Here is a 19018-nt window from a genome sequence, read left to right on the forward strand (position 1 = left end):
GCCACTGCGCCGGCCTGGCCGCAGCCGCGCGGCCCCCGAAAGCCCTTCCTGGGTCTGGGGGCCTCGCGGCCCCACATGGGCCAGTGCTCGGAAGAGGGTGTCCTCGGGCAGGAGCGGTCCCCGGCCGCACGGTGGGCGCTTGGCGGGGACTGATCGGGCGGAGCACCTGCCCACCACCTCGGGTGACGCAGGGCCCTGCACACCGGTGATTTTGTATCCATGGCTGCTACACCAATGTTACTTTGTAGCTGGAGCTCCTCCCCCTCCTGGGCACAGGGCAGGAGGCAGGAGCAACGGGGGGAGGGGGGCGCGAGAGGGGGTGTGTGGTGAAGCCTTTACACAAAGTCCCAGCAGGGTCCAGGCCTCCGATCTCCGGCCACCCCCTGCCTTCACCCATTCCTCCACCCGACAAATTGAACTCTGAGAAGCCACCACAACAGTACACATTTGTTACACACAGGGAGGTCACTGTCCCCATACACGGGGCAGGTGGGAAAATGGGGCATCTGACCGTTGGCCAGGGTACATCAGGGGCCAGCCCCAAGTCAGGGGGGTCTAGGCCTGGGCAGACTCTGGGGCCTGTGACGACGAACGCTTGGGTGGGGCAAGGTCCCTGGGGGCAAGGCTTGCACGCTGGATGCTGTCCTTGTACTTTTGGCGGCCGAGCTCCAAGATAGCCCTCACCTCTTCAGCTATATCCAGCCGGTCACTCTGCTCCAAGGCCCGCACTAGGAGACCCACGGCCCCGGGCTGCCCTGCCTGGCGCTCAGCCCAGGAGAAGAGCATACAACGGATCTGGCCATCCAGGTCGTCCCTGGCAGGGAGAGGGAGAACAGTGCGGGAGAGGCCCAGCCTTCACCCCAAGGCTCTCCTCACCATCCTCGGGGCACTGCCTGCTCCCTGGGTGGGCTGTGGCCGGACCCTCCCTTTCCTGCCTGTTCGCCCCGTTTCCTCGCACCCTGGACAGAACTTCACCAGCCTCACGTAGGCCTGGACCCAGGCCTGAGGCCGGTCCGGAGCCGGCATCAGGATACCTAAAGGGACTCACCGGAACTCGTGCCGGATGCGCTGCAGCTCGCGGTAGGGCATGCCCAGGTGCAGGGCCACGGCCGGCCAGTCAGTGCCCAGGCGCCCAGCCACGTTCAGCAGGTTGCTCTGGGTCAGGAAGCCAGTCTCAGCATCACCCAGGTTCAGAGGAGCCAGGGAGAGGCTAGCCCCCCGGCCCTGCTCTGGCCCCTGGGACCCCCGCAGTCTCTGTGAGGAGGAAGGGGTGCAGTGAGTTCTGCCCTCTGCCCCCTGACCAGCCCCGGGCTGCCGTGCCGGCCCTGCCCTCCCTCACCCACGCTGCCCCCCCACCCCAGGCCACACCGGCAGCTTGATGGGCAGAGTGGCCATCCACAGGGGGTCTGCGCCCTTCCTCTGCCGGGCAGCCGCTGCCTCCTCAGGCACCTCCTCGGACACTGCTCCCCGGTAGAAGGACACCTGGCATTGGGGTGAGGTGGGTTCAGCGTTCTGGCCTCTGCCCAGGCAGCTAGGGGCATCCTGGGCCGCTGACCCACCTGGCCCCTCACAGCCTGAGCCCGCCGATCCAGGGCAGTGGTCACATACACCTCCTTCAGGTTCTTCAAGTGTGAGTAAAACACGAAGCAGATCCTGCCCTCCACACAGTCTGGGCGATCTGGGGGGGCGGGATTGGCTCAGTAGGGAGCCTGGAGAAAGGACCCCGTCATCCCCTCTGGGCGGGGGGAGCATACCAGCATCCACGTCAATACCCTTCTCGAAGGCAGCAAAGAATTTTTCGCCCTCGAACATCTCCACCGTGTCAGAGGGCTCAGGGCCTCGGTACCGGTCCAGCAGCCGCTGCAGGGTGGCATCCACCTGGGGGGCGGGCGGGGGTGGAGCACCCGCTGGAAGGAGCTCGGTGCCCTGCACCTCCATGCAGCCCCCTGCCTGCCCGACTCGGCCCTTCCAGACCCCTGGGTGCCGCGCCTACCTTGCGGCGGGGCAGACACTGGAGCAGGACCTGCTCGGGGTCCCGGCGCCGCTGCAGGGCGATGAGGTTGACCTGGTGCAGCCGCAGGCGCTCCCAGGCCTTCCGAGCCAGGCCCTGCACACAGCTCTTGGTGGTGTGCCAGAGCCAGTACCTGCGAGGGCCCGGGATGAGCGTGGGCGGCACTCGGGTGCGCTGCAGGGTGGGGGCCGAGGAAGCTGGGGCCGGGGGCACTGACCAAGAGAAGTGTGTGACCCGGAAGCGAGCATACAGGTGGGTGATCTCCAGCGCCGCCTGGGCTGTGATGTCATCCCAGGCCGCAGCAGGGGGTGCCCAGTACAGCAGGTGAAGACAAGTGCGATCCAGACTCAGGCCTGGGGATCAAGGGGGCCACAGGCTGGGCCATCCAGGGCAGGGACTCCCCTGCCGAGAGCAGGGAAAGCCACCCCGTGGCTTTGCATGCAGCTAGGCACCCCCCCCACACACACACACCCTGGCCACCTCTCACCTGTGACACCAGGGGGCAGAGGCAGCTGCACGGTGACAGGCTGGAGGAAGCTGGCGGTGCCACGCTGGGAGAGGCACAGCAGGGGGCTGGCCGCCGCCCCGGGCTCCTCAAGGAGGGCTCGAAGCTCTCTGCTGGCCATGTGCACCACCTGGGGCAAGCCGGGCGCCCGGGACACTCACCTTGGTGCTGAGGCACCACCCACCACCCCCAGTGGCTGCCCTGCCACACCTGCATGCGGACGCGACGAGGCTCATCGGTGGCACCAGGAGGGAATGTGACTTTGACCCCAGGATGTCCAGAGGAGCACAGCAATGTCCCCTCCGGTGGCACAAGGCAGGTGTTGGATACAGGACGTGAAACCACGAGGAACCACGAGAAGTGGGGCACCTGGCAGTGAGCCCAGAGCCGCTGGGCATGGAGGGTAGGGTCAGAGGGAACAGGGTCAGAGGGGAGTCAGGGTCAGGGCAGAGCCACCAGGTGGGCAGATGGGGGAGGCGCTCCCGGGGGGCTGAGTGCTCCTTCCCAGGTAGGCCTGGGGGGCTCCACCTTGGGTGCCTCTTCCTCCAGGTGCGTCTCCAAGTCGCTCCAGCTGTCGTCACTCAGGGTCCTGACCACCACCTCACGGCAGCGCCGGGCCCGGGGGGGCACAAAGAGCAGCCACAGGTCCACCTCCTGCCAGGCCAGGCTGGTGTGAGCACGGGGACCCATGCCCGGGCCCACCTGCTCTGCCCCCTCCCCGAATGCCCTGGCCGTGCCTGCTGGAAGGCCACCCCGTGGGGCCGCAGCTCCAGGACAGCGCTGAGCAGGGCGTCATGGGGACCCAAGGGGACAAGGCGTGGCTCCGGCAGCCGGAGTCGATAGTGGATGTTGACAGGGTCAGCGGTGGCCCCAGCAGGAAACCTCAGGCGGACCCCACAGGCCAGGGTCACCAAGCAGCCTTGGGGAGTCACCAGGAAGCTGCATGACAGGGTGGGCATCAGGTCAGACAATAGAAGGGCTGTGGCTGGATCAGGCAGCCCGGGGAAACTCCAGAAGACCAGGGGGCACAAGCACAGTGCTCATCATGGACAAGGCAACAAGGCAGAGACGTGCGTCTCCTGCCCCCTCCTCCTCCCCGCACGCACCTGTCCAAGTCTGAGTTCAGGAACAGTCTGGGCATTTCGCAGGTCACAGGCGTCTCTGGGCAGGACAGGCAAGCTGTTAGGAGATCTCTGGTATCTGCGCCCTGGCCTGTCTGTGGGCTGACCCTTCCCAGCAACAGGCCTACCTGGGGCACTGTGGGAGGCAGGTAGAGCCTTGCCCAGGGGGTTCCCCTGAAGGCGCGCAAAGGGGGCGTCCAGTAGCTCGGGAGGCACGTCCCGAAGCTGGTTGTCCCTCAGATCCAGCCGGGCAAGCAGCGGGAGGTGGGCCAGGCCAGAGGGCACTGAGGTCAGGAGATTGCTGTGCAAAATAAGGAACCGCAAGGACCGCAGCCCCACTGGGGGCAGGGGGCAGCTGAGGGCGGGCGGAGGACCCTCGGGGCCACCCCCCGCCCTGGCCAGGGAGGGACGGCAAACAAGGCCACCAAAGAGGACTGAAGGCTCCAGAGTGGGCCAAGCCGGTGTGCGCAGGGGCCCCCATGGAGGACAAGAGGGGAAACCAGGGAGCGGCAGAAGGGCGCTCCCCGTCAGGCCCAGGGAGCCGGGAGGAGCAGGACTCCGACTTACCAAGGGAGATTGGCAGGCCTTGCAGCCGGTTGGAAGCCAGATTGAGCTCGGTGAGGCTGCTCAGGTCTCCAATCTCTGGGGGCAGGATGTCTAGAAGGTTCTCTGAGAGATCAAGGCGCTGCAGGGCGGACAGGGATCCCAGCGCTGGGGGCAGCGCTCGCAGGCAGTTGTGGCTCACAGAGAGGAAGGAGAGGGAAGGAAGAGCTCCAAGGGAATCCGGGAGCTCTGAGAGGCGATTGTAAGACAGCAGGAGGGTGCTCAGGCCACGCATGTGCGGGACACAGGCCGGCAGGGTCTCCAGGCTATTGAAGCTCAGATCTAGGTGGGCCAAGCGGGCCAAGCCACTCAGGCCGGCGGGCAGTGTGGTGAGGAAGCCCCGGGAGCAAGCCCCCAGCACGTCCTGCTGTTGTCCACCTAGAGAGGGGGGAATGCAGAAGTGGCCCTCTGAGTCAGACTGCAGGGAAGCCCAGATCTTGACCCCAACCCCAGTCGGAGAGGGACAGATGCAGACACCAGCAGAGGCAGGGACACAGGCACAGACCCCGCAGGCTCATTTCAGCAGACAGCTATCGCCCATGACCTGCCCCAGGAAGCGTACCCAAACTGGGGTCTGCTGGGAGACCCCACTGGGCAGCTGCAGCCTCCAGGAGCCAGGGCTCAGCCAGGTTCACCTTGTTGTGGGGGGGCAGGTTTGGGAGAGGGCTAGGACCCGGTGGGGCTCACCTCTGAGGACCAGGGAGCGAAGGTGCTGCAGGTTGGCCGGCACCTGGGCCAGGGTGGCCTCCAGCAGCCGAGGGTCCTCGTGGCCACTCAGTTGCAAGAACTCCACTTCCAGCAGCCGCGGGGCCCGCTGGGCACACAGCTGTGACAGCCGGTGGCAGCCCCGGGGGTACAGGTGCAGGTTCAACCGGTTCCCAAGCAGGAGATGGGGGTCCCCAGGCTCGCCATCCACAACATCCGCAACCTCTCCCACAGCATCTTCTGGAGCAGCTGCCTCGGGCTCCAGCCGCTCCGCCTCTGCAGCCATAGCCCACAGGCTGTCCTCGGGGGCCAGACATGTCCCAGCCTGCCAGACAGGCCTGCTCAGGCACAGCCTGGGGGGGCTGAGGAGTCAGGGGGAGGAGGGGGAGGCAGTGGGGACAGGCCCTCCTCCTACTCAGGCGTGTGGGGATTCTGGCTGGGGTGGGGGGAGTCTTGAGCTGGGCCAACGGGTCCACAGAGCCCAGAGCCTCAGCTGGACAGATGAGAGTTGCAACAGGGCTGGGGAAGGAGAAGGCCAGGACCGGGAGGGGGCCGGCAGGAAGACCGTGTGCAGAGGAGCCTGGAGAACCTGATTGGAGGGAGGGGGAGAGATGAAGCTTCACATCCTACTTGTGAAAATGTGAACAAGAGACTCCCAGAGCGGTGAGGCCATTCTGGCTGTGCAGCCCCTCCCTGCTTCCTCTGGGCATAAGCTTTGGGGTCCAGCCCCACCACCATCCTTCACACCCACCAGCTTTGACCAGAGGTGAAGGACTCTTATCGACCACGTGGGGGCAGTGGCCCGGACAAGGAAAGGGGTGATTGTGTCCGTCTGTGTCAGATAAGGGAATGGGGGGGGGGGGGGCTGGAGTGTGAGGCACCCCGCGTTTGGAGTCCTCGCGATGGGACCCCCACTTCCTGACCGCTGGAGGAGGGTTCTCTCACGCTTCCTGTTCGCACCTAGGTCTGCTGATGAGGGCAGTGGTCAGCACATTCCAGGCTCCGACGGCTTGGGAGCCGGTCCTGGCCGGGAGAGCACCCCGCAAGCCGGCCGTCCCCACCGCCCGCTCCGCCCTGCGCGTACCTGTGCTCGACCCTGGGCGCCGTCCCGGGTGCGCGCCCAGCTCGGGGGTGGGGGGGTGTCCGTCGGCGCGTTCCGCAGAGGACCGGGACTCGGGGTCCCGCCCGGTCAGGACGCCCCTTGTTCCGGGCTGGGACCGTAGGCGAAAGGGCTCAGAGTCCGTCCCCGCCCGCCTACCCTCGGCCTGCCCGCAGCCCTGGAGACGCGGCCGCGGACCCCAACCGCCACCCGCCAGCCCGGCCGCGCTCCGCTTCCTGTTGGTCTGTCTGGGTCCGGCCTCCCTCTCCCGCTGGGAAGGCCCGCGCCGCGCGCGCCAAACCCGCCCTTTCAGAGATTCCCGGCCCTCGGGCCCGCCCTTCTCCGGAGCTGAGCGTTGCGGCCCAGGGCGCAGGTTAAAGGGAGCTGGTGCAATCTCCGGACGGAGGATGGCTTTAGGGGCTGAGCGGCACGAACTGTGCCCCTGCCCAGCCGGCCTCAAGGGCCTCCTCCAGGAAGCCTTCCTGGGCCTTGTTGGGAGCCCTGGTCCCAACTCCTGTGATCCTGCTTTCCTGACAATCACTTTGGCCCAAGTGCCCCGCAGTGGGCTTCACCACACGTTGACTCCTTCCGTCTTTGCGTCTCACAGGGAAGGAGGAGGAGGCTCTGACAGGTCAGAATTTGCCGGAGATCACATAACTGGAAAGGGCCAAGACCAAGGACCTCAAACTAGGTCTCTCAAGGGAGCCTATCCCACCTGCGCTCAGGCACTCTGCCCCAGATTAATCACGGGCACCCTCTTCTCCTCCAGCTCCCCCGCGGCCACCGGCCCTCCCACCAGGATGGGCAGTTCTGCCAGTCCTCCGTTTTCCCCAGCTCCTGTCACACATTCAGTTTCTAAGTTGCTGCAAGAAGACTTTTTTTTAAAAACAGATTTTATTTATTTATCCATCAGAGAGATAGAGAGAGACAGCACAACCAGGGGGAGCAGCAGGCAGAGGCAGAGGCAGAAGTCTCCCCGCCCAGCAAGGAGTCTGATGCAGGACTCCATCTCAGGACCCGGGGATCATGACCCCGGCCAAAAGCAGAGGCTTAACCCACTGAGCCACCCAGGCGCCCCGTGTTTGCCAGAAGATTTAAGAAAAACAATCACAAGAATATTACTCAGCTTTAAAAGGGAAGGAAATTCGGATACACGCTGGCGGGTGAAGGAACCTTGGGCACCCTGCGCTGAATTAAGTCAGATCCCGAGGGATAAATACTGCACGCTTCCACCCGAGGCCACCAGAGGAGTCAACCTGCCTTGAGACGAAAATTAAACTGGTGGGTGCCGGGGGCTGCAGGAGGGAAGAGGGAGTTCTTCAGGGCGCACCTGGGGACGAGGGAAAGCGGTCTGCAGGTGGAGGCTGGTGACGGCTGCTCGGGGGAAGCCCCCGGTGGGCTGACCTGCACGCAGGGCGCTCAGCCTGCGGCAGGACAGCACCCCGAGCACACGACCCCTCCCTGCGCACGGCAGCAGCACCCCACCCCTGCCGGGAGGGTTTCCACTCTGCCCCAAGTGTGAGACCTTGAGCAGAAGCTCTCCGCGCCGCGTCCACTACAAAATGGGGGCGATGACGGCGACACCCCCAGGAAGGGGGCGGCCTGCACGAGCACCCCAGTGCTCGGTGCGCGACCCCCGCAGCTTCCCAGCTAGTGACAGCCCCCCTCGGGCCGCCATCGGCAGCCGCCGCGGGGCCCCACCCTTCTGCCGGGTGCTCGCCGCACATCTTCCCTCCGGGGGTCGGTCGGCCCGGGTCGGCCTCGGTTGTCCACTTTCGGGTGTCCTCGCTCTGGAACCCGTGCTGCGAGGTAGCAGGGCCGGGCCTGCTCGCCCCCCGCGCGGAAGCCTGCCGCGGGCTCCCGGGCACCGAGCAAGAATGTGTGGCACCCGCTGGCGTCGGCCGCGCGGAGGTCAGTTCGGAGCCCGCGCGACCCCGCAGGGGAGCAGCCGTCGGGCCCAGGCCGCGCCGCTCCGCACCTCCCGGCTGCGCACGGCCCGGTCCCCGCGGACCCCGCCGGCGGCCAGCCGGGAGGGCCGGCCACGTGCACCCGCACAGGCGGCGCGCCCGCACTTCCGGCAGCAGTGCATCCTGGGGCTTGGAGTTCGCGGGCGGAGGCGGCCAGACAGCGCGGCGCGAAGGCTCCAGTCCCCGCGGCCGGGGCGCCGCGTGACGTCACTCGGAGGCGCCCGCTCGGCGCGGCGCGCGTGTCCCGGGGGCTTCTGGGTACTGGATTACCCCCGCCCCCCACGCCGGCGCCTTCCTTTCCGTCCCTGACGCCGCCGAGGTCGCACGCGTGAGGCCTCTCCCCGCCGAGTCAGTGGGCGGCTGGGCCGGGGCACGGGCCGGCCTGGGGGGCTGTGGGGGGCCGCGGGAGGCAGGCGGGGGCGGGGCGCCGGCCGGGGCTTGGCGGGAGGCGGCGGCCGGAGCGCGCGCGGCCGGGGTCGCGGCCGGGGTCGCGGCCGGGGCCGGGGCCGGGGCCGGGGCGGGAGGCCTCCGGGTAAGGCCGCCTGTGCTCTCCTTCCGCGTCAGGATGCGCTACGTCGCCTCCTACCTGCTGGCCGCCCTCGGGGGCAACGCCTCCCCCAGCGCCAAGGACATCAAGAAGATCCTGGACAGCGTGGGCATCGAGGCGGATGACGACCGGCTCAACAAGGTAGCCGCGCCGCTCGGCTCCGGCGTCCCCGCCGCGGGCCTGCCCCGGGGGAAGCGCAGCCGGGGGTGGCCGCGTGCGCGCGGGGTCCCGAGGCGGGGTCCGGCCTGCTTCGGGGCGAGCTAGGGCGCCGGCCTTACGGACTCCCTCCGCGAGGGGGGTGAAGTCCAGCTGCTCCGCTGTCCCGTCGCGGGGAGTCGCGGGCGTGCCCGGCTCCCCCTTGCAGCGCGTCTTCGGAGAAGCCACGTGCGGGGGGAACCTCCGCGCCGGACCGGCGGGCCGGCAGGCTTCGGGGCGTCTTCGCCCGGCGCGCCCCTGCGGCCAGCCCCGCCCCGGCCGGAGAAGGCGCCGTGAAGGCAGGCGGCGTGGAAGGGAGTCTCCGGTAACGGCCGGTTGTGGTCATTGTAGGTCATCAGTGAGCTGAACGGGAAGAACCTGGAAGACGTCATCGCCCAGGGTGAGAGCGCCTGCGGCCGGCTTTCGTTGTCAGGGTCCATCCTCATGCCCGCGGGCCCGCCCGTGGCCGGCCGGGTTTCGCTTGTGGACCAGAGTACCCCAGAAGCGCCGCCAAGAGGCGGCCCGCTTCCCTGGGCCTGCGCCGGGGGCGCTTCTGCACAGCCCTGGCGGCGGGGCGGCGCGGCTGGGTGGGGGGGCGGCGCGGCTGGGTGGGGGGGCGGCGCGGCGGGGGGGGGGGGCGGCGTGTGCTCTCCGGGAGGGGCTGCTGCCTGGGGTGACCACGGGCCCTGCCCCCCTGTGCTGGAGACAGGGCTGAGCCGACGGGAGAGTGTGGAGGCTGTACCGTTGGGACGACCGCGTCCCCGGGGGCAGCCCTGTCTGAGCTCCCGGAGGAGGATCTGGACGGGCCCACAGACGCCGTTCCTGCCGGGTTGAAACCGTGGTGGGGTGCTGTGGCTCAGTGTTTGGGGGGCATTCACGGAAGCCGAGTTTCCACATGGGGAACGGGAAGGGGCCAGGGGTGTTGGGAGAACAGAGGAGCTGGTGACTCCGGCGCTTGGCGAGGGGCCCTCATACACTCCACAGACTGTCGCGAGGAGCCCGCAGGCCGAGCGCCTGCTCTGCTCTTACCTTCCCTGATTTCCGTAGGGATCGGCAAGCTGGCCAGTGTTCCTGCTGGTGGGGCCGTTGCCGTCTCTGCCGCCCCAGGATCTGCCGCTCCGGCTGCTGGCGCCGCCCCTGCCGCGGGTGAGTGGAGGACCGGGTGGGGTCTCCACTGGGATTCCGCCTGGCACTGCGGGCCTTGCTCACTGCCCCCCTTCTGCCCACAGCTGAGGAAAAGAAAGACGAGAAGAAGGAGGAGTCGGAGGAGTCGGATGACGACATGGGGTTCGGCTTGTTCGATTAGGTTCCTGTTCACCCCCATCCGCTGGCAAATAAAACCCTTTTTGTGTATCCGTGGAGTGGCTTGGGAGCGTTTTGTCAGAGTGTGGCCTTGGTGCAGGGCGGGTGGGTGGGCTTTCATGGCAGGAGAAACCAGAGCTTCCCCTGCTGAGGTGGAGTCCCTGCAGAGGAGAAGCTCGTGTGGAATGAGTACCTGGGAGGGGGACATGCGCCTTCTCGGGCACAGTCCTGGCTACTGAGGACAGCCAGGGCCTTCCCAGAGTGAAGCTTTCAGGGGGACATCCTAGAAAACTTAAAATAACAGCCCTGGGTGGTCACTGCCCCAAGGTGGCTCTGGCTGGTGGAGGCCAGCAGTTCCCCCGGGACTGGTGACAGCATTCTTCAGTTAGTCGAGAGGAGGGCAGGGTGGTGGTGGTGCCCGTGGGATCCTGAGGTTTTCCTGCAGGGCTGGGTCCAGTTCGTGTTCGAGCTCTGCTTTAATCTTTGAGCTGCTCAGTCCCATAGGTCCTCTGAGTAACCCAGCCATCTGGTGGCCGGGGCCGATGTGGAAGTGGCTTGTAGGGAGTGATGTTGGGCCACATGGCCATGAACTCCTTCCAGGGCAGGCCTGCCAGGGCCTCTGCTGCCCAACTCTGGCCAGAATGGGGGACAGAGTTCCTCCCGCTGCCCATCCAGCCACCATCCTGGGCCTTGGGTCCTCTGCCCAGCAATGCCAGCCCACTCAGGAGACCCTGCTTCCCACAGTGGAACTTTTGGGCCGGCATGTGGTGTGTGCCTCAGCTCTGAGAAAGGACCTGCCGCTGGTGAGCTGTTCTGCAGGGCGAGAGCACAGCACAAGTGTAACCAGGGATAGCTGGGGGGTGGAGGGTCTCCCTTGGGTAGGGGGCCAAAACCTGGGGAAGGGGGCCTGCGGCGCAGGCGTGTGCGTGGGATGTGGGAAAGAAGCCCCGAGATCCTCTGGTGGGTGGGACACGGGCCCAGAGGGACAGAGGGTGGGACACGGGCCCAGAGGGAGAAGGGAGCGTCATTGCCAGGTTCTCAGCAACACGAGCTGCAAGACACTGACGAGGGGGGTGTGGGGGGTGTGGATGCCCAAGGACACAGGTGGCCAGAGGATAGGGCTCCAGGTTCAGCTAGAGGGCTCCCGGAGGAGAGGACCCTGAGCCCACGGGCAGACCTTGAAGTGAAAGGGCCCTGTGTGGTCAGAGGGCGGCAAGGGAAGGGGAGCACCCGCCGGAATGATTACTCAGCAGACACCAGGGCTGCTTGTCCACACTGGCTGGGAGAAGGGGAGGCCCACCTCCCGCCCCCAGCCAGGCTTCCTGGAAGTGCCGTTGTGTTCCTGCTGCAGAGCAGACGCTCCCAGGAGCCTGGAGGAGGGCTGTGTACCCGAAACAGCTCAACCCTGGTGTGGAAATAGGGGCAGAGGTCTCCCTGCACTGGGGCAGCGCCACCCTTCCAGGCCCCAGTCCCTAAGGAGCAGGAAGGGCCTGGACCCTGGCTTCTTGGAACAGGTCAGGGAGGACCTTCTTATGTCCCTGGCTGGGCCTGCACCACACAGCTCCCCTCTTGGTGGCCACCCTGGTGAGCCCCTGGACTTCCAGGGCAGCCTGGAGACTGGCCTTCATCCCTGCCGTGCCACACCTGCCCCGGTGGCTGCTGGCAGCAGCCCCAGGGGCTCAGTAGTAGGGCCCTGATCATCCTGGTGTGGGCCATACTCTGGACTCTCCATGCAGCCAAAGCACCTGGGGGATGGGATCCCCACGTAAAACAGAAGGTCAAGTTTGTCTAGGTCGAATTTATTTATCTTTCTAGTTGTTTTTGAAATTTCAGGTTTTTTTGAGGATACAATTATTTGTGGGTTTGTTTTTAACATTTTATTTTATTTGAATTCAATCCAATTAATTAAGGGCCACTGGGGGGCTCAGTCCATGAAGCCTCTGCCTTTGGCTCAGGTTACGATCCCCGGGTCCTGGGATGGAGCCCTGCCTCTGGCTCTTTGCTCAGCAAGAAGTCTGTTTCTCCCTCTACCTCTGGCCCTCCCCACCACTGGTGCTCTCTCTCTCATGTTGTCTGTCTCAAATAAATAAAATATGTTTAAAAAGTAAAATGGGGGCGCCTGGGTGGCTCAGTGGGTTAAAGCCTCTGCCTTCGGCTCAGGTCATGATCCCAGGGTCCTGGGATCGAGCCCCGCATTGGCCTCTCTGCTCGGCGGGGAGCCTGCTTCCCCTTCTCTCTGCCTGCCTCTCTGCCTACTTGTGATCTCTGTCTGTCAAATAACTAAATCTTTAAAAAAAAAAAAAAGTAAAATAAATTCAGTTAATTAACATATAGCGAATCGTTAGTTTCAGAGGTAGAGGTGATGGTTCGTCAGTTGCATATACCACCCAGTGCTCATTCCACCAGGTGTCCTTAATTACCCAGTTACCCCACCCCCCCATCCTATTCCCCTCCAACATCCCTCAGTTTGTTTCTTAGAGGTAAGAGTCTTGTGGCTCGTCTCCTCTCTGATCTCGCCTTGTTTTATTTTCCCTTCCTTCCCCTGTGCAACTTTGTTTCATTTCTGAAATTCCACACACAAGTGACGTCATATGATCATGGTCTTTCTCTGACCGAGTTATTTGGCTCCGCATAACCCTGCAGTTCCATCCACGTCGCTGTAAATGGCAAGACTTCATGTTCTGATGTCTGCAGAACAGTCCGTGGTGCATATACAGACCACATCCTCTTTATCCACTGGTCTGTCGGGGGACACTGGGGCTCTTCCAGAGGTCGGCTGTTGCGGACATTGCTGCTATAAACATCAATTGCATTTCTGTACGCTAACAATCAGAAGAAAGAGAGACTAAGGAACCATTCCCATTTACAATTACACCAAAAACCATAAGATACCTAGGAATAAACCCAACCAGAGCAGCAACGGATCTGTACTCTCGAAACTATAGAGCACTCATGTCTAGGTCAAATTTACTTAGATACCCCCTGCTTTCCTCTCTCCCAGTACCCAGGCCTGGCTCCCCTCCCCAGCACCTCGGCATGGCACAGCCGAGGCAGCCCTGTGTCCCTCCTGGGTTAACTGCCCGCACACTCCATCCCTGCTCAGCCTTCATTCTGAGCTTATGTAAACAATGTCTCCCCACCTCCACCCTCCAGTTAGAGCTCTGTCTGGATTGACCTTGCTCAACTGCTCTCTCCTGTGTGGGTCCCTCTGCCAGGCACACTGTCGGTGCCAAGTACGGGTGGTCGACAGGACAGAGGCTGAGGGAGGGACAGCATGACCCAGATGGCCCTGTCCCGGGGAGGAAGCCCTACTCTGGGTTCTCAGCCTGGGCCTGAGTAGGAGGCCGATCCCAGACCTCCACAGCCCTGGCACCGGCTGGGTCTTCAGCCAAGCTCCTGCCTGGGGAGACAGGGGCATCCCACCACCCCAGCACAGACCAGCCCCTTGTTTGGGAGGTGGGGTGAGGCTCAGGCCGGCTCCTGGAAGCAAGCCAGCCTATGCCTGCCCTACCTGTAGTCAAAGAGAAAAATGCGGAAAAGGGGCGGGAGGGTGACATCACTGGAGTGCTCCACCTGCTGGGGCACTGAGCGGAGGCGGGGCGGGGCCGGCGTCCTACCCAAGTAGACCCCACACCCCGAATGAAGTAAACCCAGATTAGTTCACAGCTGCGAAGGGGCAGCGGCGGCAGGCGGCGGGGGCTTGAGCCAGGTTGGGCTCTGGGGCACTGGTGTTAGCTCTGAAAGTTGTGTGTGGTTTGCATCCGCCCCCAGATATTTATGGGTCAGTCTGTGGATGAGTCAGTCGGTCCAGGGGGTCCCGGCCCTGGGGTCCTCAGTGTCCCAAGCAGCTGTTGTAGGCAGACTGCAGAGGAAGGGGGCGGCGGCGGCCCGGACACCAGTGGCCCTCGCCCCGCAAGTATCCAGACTGGTACGAGGCTCTCGTGCCCCCAGACTCCAGGCGTCCCAGGCCCGAGCTCGCCCCTCCCCACAACCCCAGGCCCCCGTGTGTCCACTCGCGCTGCCCCCGCAGGCCGGGCACTGGGTCTCGGGGCCGGGGGCGGGGCTCCAGGGCCCCCGGAGGGCGCGGCCGTTCCCCGCGCGCCCCGATTGGGCCGCGCGTGCCGGCCCCGCCCCCGCCCGCCCCCACTAAAAGCCCCGCGGCCGCCGCCGCCCGGCGCAGCGTCTCCGCCTCGGCCGGCGGGGACCTAAAGCAGGAGCGGTCGCGGGGCCGGCCCGGACCCCCAGAGCGAGCGGGAGCGCGCGGGGCGCGGCGAGCCCCGGAGCCCGGCGGGCCGCAGCGATGTTCCCCAAGGAGGCGACGTGGAACATCTCGTTCGCGGGCTGCGGCTTCCTGGGCGTCTACCACGTCGGCGTGGCCTCCTGCCTCCGCGAGCACGCGCCCTTCCTGGTGGCCAACGCCACGCACATCTACGGCGCCTCGGCCGGGGCGCTCACGGCCACGGCGCTGGTCACCGGAGCCTGCCTGGGTGAGCGGGGCCGGGCGGGGGGCCGGCGGGGGTCCTGCCTGGGCGAGCGGAGGCCGGACGGGGCGGGGGGGCTCACCGAGGCCGGGCGGATGCTCTTCGAGAGCGGAGAGTGGCTCCCCGCACCCCCCGTCCCTCCGCTGGGGAAGCTGGCCGGCCGCGGTGCGGTGAGGAGGGGTCTCTGCCCGTGCCCAGGACCCCTGCCGAAGATCCGATCCCGGGAGCGGGCCTGGGGGCGGGGCCTGGTTTGTTTTGCTCGGAAGCGTCCAGGGATTGGGGTGCGACCGTGCGCGCCTCCGGGACCGAGGCTCCGGGCGCAAAGGCTGGAGGGGCTGACAGGTGCCGCAGGGGTATTTCACCGGGAAGAGAAAGTAACTCGTGGGCGAGACCGTGAGAGCCGGGGGAGGGGCCTCCCCACCCCGGAGCCCGGCAGTGGACTGGATGCCAGCGGTCACCGTGTCCTGGGGCTGGGCTGTTCCAGGCTGCCATGTCCCCGGGGCCCTTATGACGGTGGCCACTTAAGAGCGTTTGGGTCCTGTGGTCTGGCGCCTCCCAGGGGCTCTGGAAGAAAAGTCCTAGGGCTCAGGCCCGGCACGGCAAACCCTCCTCACTCCTGTGCCTTCTTGCACACCACGCACTGCGGCCCTGGGTCCCCAAGTGTGGTCAACGGCTGTGTTTGCCCACTCCCTGGGGTGGGCGGTGCTTCTGAGCTCTCCAGCCCGGTGGGCGGGACGGCAGAGGTCGGTGTGCACTGGGATGGGCTCCTCCGCTCACACACACTTCCGCAGGCGCTCGCTGCTGCTGTTTACGGCACACTGAGTACTCAGGGAGTCCTGGGAATAGTGCCCAGCCCCCAGCCTATTAGGGCAGCCAAGGTGACAGAGCGTCATCAGGTTCTCAAATGCCTTGCCCAGCAGGAGCCTGACCAGGGCTCACCCCTGCCCCCTTCCCATGACCTTTGCCCTGTGGGAGGTGGCGTGGAAGGAGCACAGCTCTCCATCCTTGGGAGCTGGGGGTTCCCCTCCATGGCCCTGCCCCTCCCTCCCTCAGAAGCCTTCAGGCCAGGGGTTCTGTTGTACATCCACACTGGCCTCAGGACACACCTGCCTCCCGTAGCACCTCTTCCTCCCACGCCCGAGAAGGCTGTTACTCATGAGTGGCCTTGGGGAGCTGCAGTCCCCACAGCATGGCAGGTTCTGGCCCCTCTTCTGACTAGGACAGTGCAATCTGCAGCTCCTCCCCAAGGCCCACCAATTCTGTGACCACTCCTGGGCCCCTGCAATGCCCTGGTGTGAGGCCAGCACCAGGGGCTTCCAAAAAGAGTCTTGGTAGGAGCTGCAGTGGGTCACAACCGGGCTTTCTCAGGGGTGGTGGGACGCCACTCTTTCCAGCCTCATGCCCTCAGGCCTGGATCTGGATCTGGCCAAGTGGGTGAAGGCTAAGGCTGGTCAGGGTTGAATCTCTGCTTTCCCCCTTCCCAGGCTGGGGGCTAGGCCAGGCCAGGCCTAGTGAGTGACTCATGGATCAGGCCAAGAAGTTGGGAAACACCGGGCAGAGGGCAGGCCTTGGCTGCAGCTGTCAGCCCTCCCTGGGTGGTGACCTGCCTCTGTCTCTCCAGGGGCAGCTAACAAAAGTCCCGGTTGTGGTCCAGGCCCCGTGCTGGACACTGGGAATTCTCCAGGGTGCATGGAGATGCCATGGCCCATGGGGGTGCTAAGCCCGGAGGGCTGGCCCCTGTGGCCCCTGACCCTTGACCCTTGGCCCTGCTGACCCAGGCGAGGCAGGTGCCAACATCATCGAGGTGTCTAAGGAAGCCCGGAAGCGGTTCCTGGGTCCACTGCACCCCTCCTTCAACCTGGTAAAGACTATCCGTGGCTGCCTGGTGAAGACCCTGCCTGCTGACAGCCACGAGCGTGCCAGTGGGCGCCTGGGCATCTCCCTGACCCGTGTCTCTGATGGCGAGAACGTCATTATATCCCAGTTCAGCTCCAAGGACGAGCTCATCCAGGTGGGCCCTGCTGGGGCTGCATTGGGGGTGCTCTATGAACCCCAGGCCTCTGCTCACCACCCCTCTCTGTCCCTCTGTCCCTGCCGCACAGGCCAATGTCTGCAGCACCTTCATCCCCGTGTACTGTGGCCTCATCCCTCCCTCCCTCCAGGGCGTAGTGAGTATCCCTCGGCACGTTTCCTGGGTGACAAGAGTTGGCCACTGTGTGAGCAGTGGGACGAGGCAGTGGGGAAGAGGAAGGCCATGGGGCCAGCCGTACCCCTCTCCCGCAGCCCCTTGCTCCTCCCACGGCCTGTTGCCTCACTTCCCCGAGTTGCCCAACAGCAGGCAGGGCTCAGGGAGACATACTTCCGGTGGCTGTCTCTACCCCCCCCCCATGCTCTAGCCATCCGCCCAGCGGCCGGGCAGGCCTGTGGCCAATGCCCAGCGCCCAGTGGGTGAAAGGCACAACGGAAGTAGCCACCGGGTGGGACCCCGGGTGGCCCAGTGGGCTAGCTAGCTTGGGCCTTGGGCCCCGCCCCGTGTGACCATGTGTCCTGGTGGCAGCGCTATGTCGATGGCGGCATCTCAGACAACCTGCCACTCTATGAGCTCAAGAACACCATCACCGTGTCCCCCTTTTCGGGGGAGAGTGACATCTGCCCGCAGGACAGCTCCACCAACATCCATGAGCTCCGGGTCACCAACACCAGCATCCAGTTCAACCTGCGTAATTTGTACCGCCTGTCCAAGGCCTTGTTCCCACCGGAGCCAGGGGTGAGTCTGCGACACACACCATGAGACCACCCTAGCCTGGGGGGGTCTGCCCTAGCCTGGGGTGAGTGAGGCCTGTGCCCAGGAGGCCGGGTGTGCAGGGCCACTCTTCACCTAGCTTCTGGGAGTGAGGTGCCAGATGGTGTCTCCCGGGGCCGGGGCCAGGTCCACACAGCCGCGGCTTCTTAGGTCGAGAGCTGTGGCCGTTCGGCCTGTCCCCTGGGGCAGCCTGTCGGGCCTGGATCTGAGTTCGCTTGGTAGAGGGGAGGAGTGCCAGGGCCTCCAGGGGGCCGGACAGGGCAGCTGCCTGCTCTAACTGACCGCCCTGCTGCCTCAGGTGCTGCGAGAGATGTGCAAGCAGGGCTACAGGGATGGCCTGCGGTTCCTGAGGCGCAACGGTGCGTGGGTGCCCCTAGCAGGGGCTGTGGGTGGGCTGGGGTGGTGGCTCCGCACTGTTGTCTGGCCGGTGGGGCTGATCATCTGTCTGGGGGGCCCCACCCAGGCCTCCTGAACCGACCCAACCCCCTGCTGGCGCTGCCCCCTGCACACAACCCTCCTCTCAAGGACGAGGATGTGGAGGACACCCAGGTGGCCCCAGTAGACGGCCATGGACAGCCGTCCCGGGAGGATCACATCCTGGACCATCTGCCTTCACGGCTCAATGAAGGTGTGTGGAGGCAATGAGGGGGGCTGGGGGCCCTTGGCTTGGGGGATGAAGGTGTGTGGAGGTGGGGCGGGCAGGGAGCTTCCGGGTGGGGGAAGCTGTGGCGCAGAGGGGTCCAGGCCTCGCCAGCCCGAGGTCAGCTGCCCTCCTGCGTCCCACCCCCAGCCCTGCTGGAGGCCTGCATAGAGCCCAAGGACCTGCTGACCACCTTCTCCAACATGTTGCCTGTGCGTTTGGCCACAGCCATGATGGTGCCCTACACTCTGCCGCTGGAGAGTGCCGTGTCCTTCACCATCCGGTGAGGGGACTAGGGGGTTTGGGGCTGAGAGCACTGAGGACCGAACTCTGGGGTCCTCCATGAGTGGTAGGCGCCCTGGAGTAAAGGCCACTGGTTGGGGGAGGCTGCAGAGATGCCATGTCAAGGTTTCCAGAAGCTGGGGCACTGGCGGGGAAGAATGGGCATGCGGGTCGGGGCTGAGCCGCAGACCCTGAGGCCATGCCTCCCATACCGCGCAGCTTGCTGGAGTGGCTCCCCGACGTCCCCGAGGACATCCGGTGGATGAAGGAGCAGACGGGCAGCCTCTGCCAGTACCTGGTGATGCGCGCCAAGAGGAAGCTGGGAAGCCACCTGCCCTCCAGGTGAGCCTTGCTCCCTGCTGGGTCTACCTGGGGCCCAAAGCGCAGTGGCCTCCGCTCACTGCTCCTGCCCTCCATCCCTCCCCCTGCAGCCTGTCGGAGCAGGTGGAGCTGCGCCGCGCCCGGTCGCTGCCCTCTGTGCCGCTGTCCTGCGCCACCTACAGTGAGGCGCTGCCCAGCTGGATGCGCAACAGCCTGTCGCTGGGGGACGCGCTGGCAAAGTGGGAGGAGTGCCAGCGCCAGCTGCTCCTGGGCCTTTTCTGCACCAACGTGGCCTTCCCGCCGGATGCCCTGCGCATGCGTGCCCCCGCCAGCCACACCCCCACGCCCCCACAGCTCCCACCCACCTTGCCCCCTTGCTGAAAGCCTTCCCGAGCCCCCTGGGGTCCCGGTGCGGAGGGCGGGGGGGGGGGGGGGG

The 19018-nt window shown here is 65.5% G+C and overlaps 3 protein-coding genes and 1 non-coding gene across 6 annotated transcripts; 3 read left to right on the forward strand and 1 right to left on the reverse strand.

Annotated features, from left to right (window-relative positions):
* Positions 1 to 426: 426 nt before the first annotated feature.
* Positions 427 to 6323, reverse strand: PIDD1 (p53-induced death domain protein 1). Of its 3 annotated transcripts, XM_059397934.1 has the most exons (16): positions 6030 to 6322; positions 4928 to 5270; positions 4205 to 4618; positions 3766 to 3975; positions 3623 to 3677; positions 3254 to 3455; positions 3045 to 3170; positions 2727 to 2906; positions 2499 to 2646; positions 2229 to 2364; positions 1994 to 2144; positions 1755 to 1878; positions 1560 to 1678; positions 1369 to 1482; positions 1049 to 1254; positions 427 to 814 (listed from the first exon to the last, which is right to left on the reverse strand). In XM_059397934.1, the coding sequence occupies exons 2-16, from the start codon at positions 5229 to 5231 to the stop codon at positions 556 to 558; spliced, it is 2748 nt and encodes a 915-aa protein (XP_059253917.1). In that variant the 5' UTR covers positions 5232 to 5270; positions 6030 to 6322; the 3' UTR covers positions 427 to 555. The 3 variants fall into 3 exon arrangements, with proteins under 3 accessions (XP_059253917.1, XP_059253909.1, XP_059253898.1); XM_059397926.1 differs by having other exon boundaries at positions 1994 to 2364; positions 3766 to 3921; positions 6030 to 6323; XM_059397915.1 differs by having other exon boundaries at positions 1994 to 2364; positions 6030 to 6323.
* Positions 6324 to 8248: 1925 nt separating this feature from the next.
* Positions 8249 to 10106, forward strand: RPLP2 (ribosomal protein lateral stalk subunit P2). The gene is made up of 5 exons (XM_059397960.1): positions 8249 to 8359; positions 8576 to 8699; positions 9105 to 9153; positions 9801 to 9899; positions 9983 to 10106. The coding sequence occupies exons 2-5, from the start codon at positions 8577 to 8579 to the stop codon at positions 10057 to 10059; spliced, it is 348 nt and encodes a 115-aa protein (XP_059253943.1). The 5' UTR covers positions 8249 to 8359; position 8576; the 3' UTR covers positions 10060 to 10106.
* LOC132009535 (small nucleolar RNA SNORA52) lies at positions 9186 to 9316 on the forward strand. The gene has a single exon (XR_009402000.1). It is a non-coding gene; the product is annotated as a small nucleolar RNA SNORA52 (small nucleolar RNA).
* Positions 10107 to 14247: 4141 nt separating the features above from the next.
* On the forward strand, positions 14248 to 19012 carry PNPLA2 (patatin like phospholipase domain containing 2). The gene is made up of 9 exons (XM_059397947.1): positions 14248 to 14542; positions 16315 to 16547; positions 16639 to 16704; positions 17094 to 17303; positions 17638 to 17698; positions 17803 to 17967; positions 18130 to 18262; positions 18481 to 18603; positions 18693 to 19012. The coding sequence occupies exons 1-9, from the start codon at positions 14356 to 14358 to the stop codon at positions 18961 to 18963; spliced, it is 1449 nt and encodes a 482-aa protein (XP_059253930.1). The 5' UTR covers positions 14248 to 14355; the 3' UTR covers positions 18964 to 19012.
* The last annotated feature ends 6 nt before the right edge of the window (positions 19013 to 19018 follow it).

The sequence above is a fragment of the Mustela nigripes genome, chromosome 1 (genome assembly GCF_022355385.1).
Source record: "Mustela nigripes isolate SB6536 chromosome 1, MUSNIG.SB6536, whole genome shotgun sequence".
Taxonomy (NCBI): Eukaryota; Metazoa; Chordata; class Mammalia; order Carnivora; family Mustelidae; genus Mustela; species Mustela nigripes.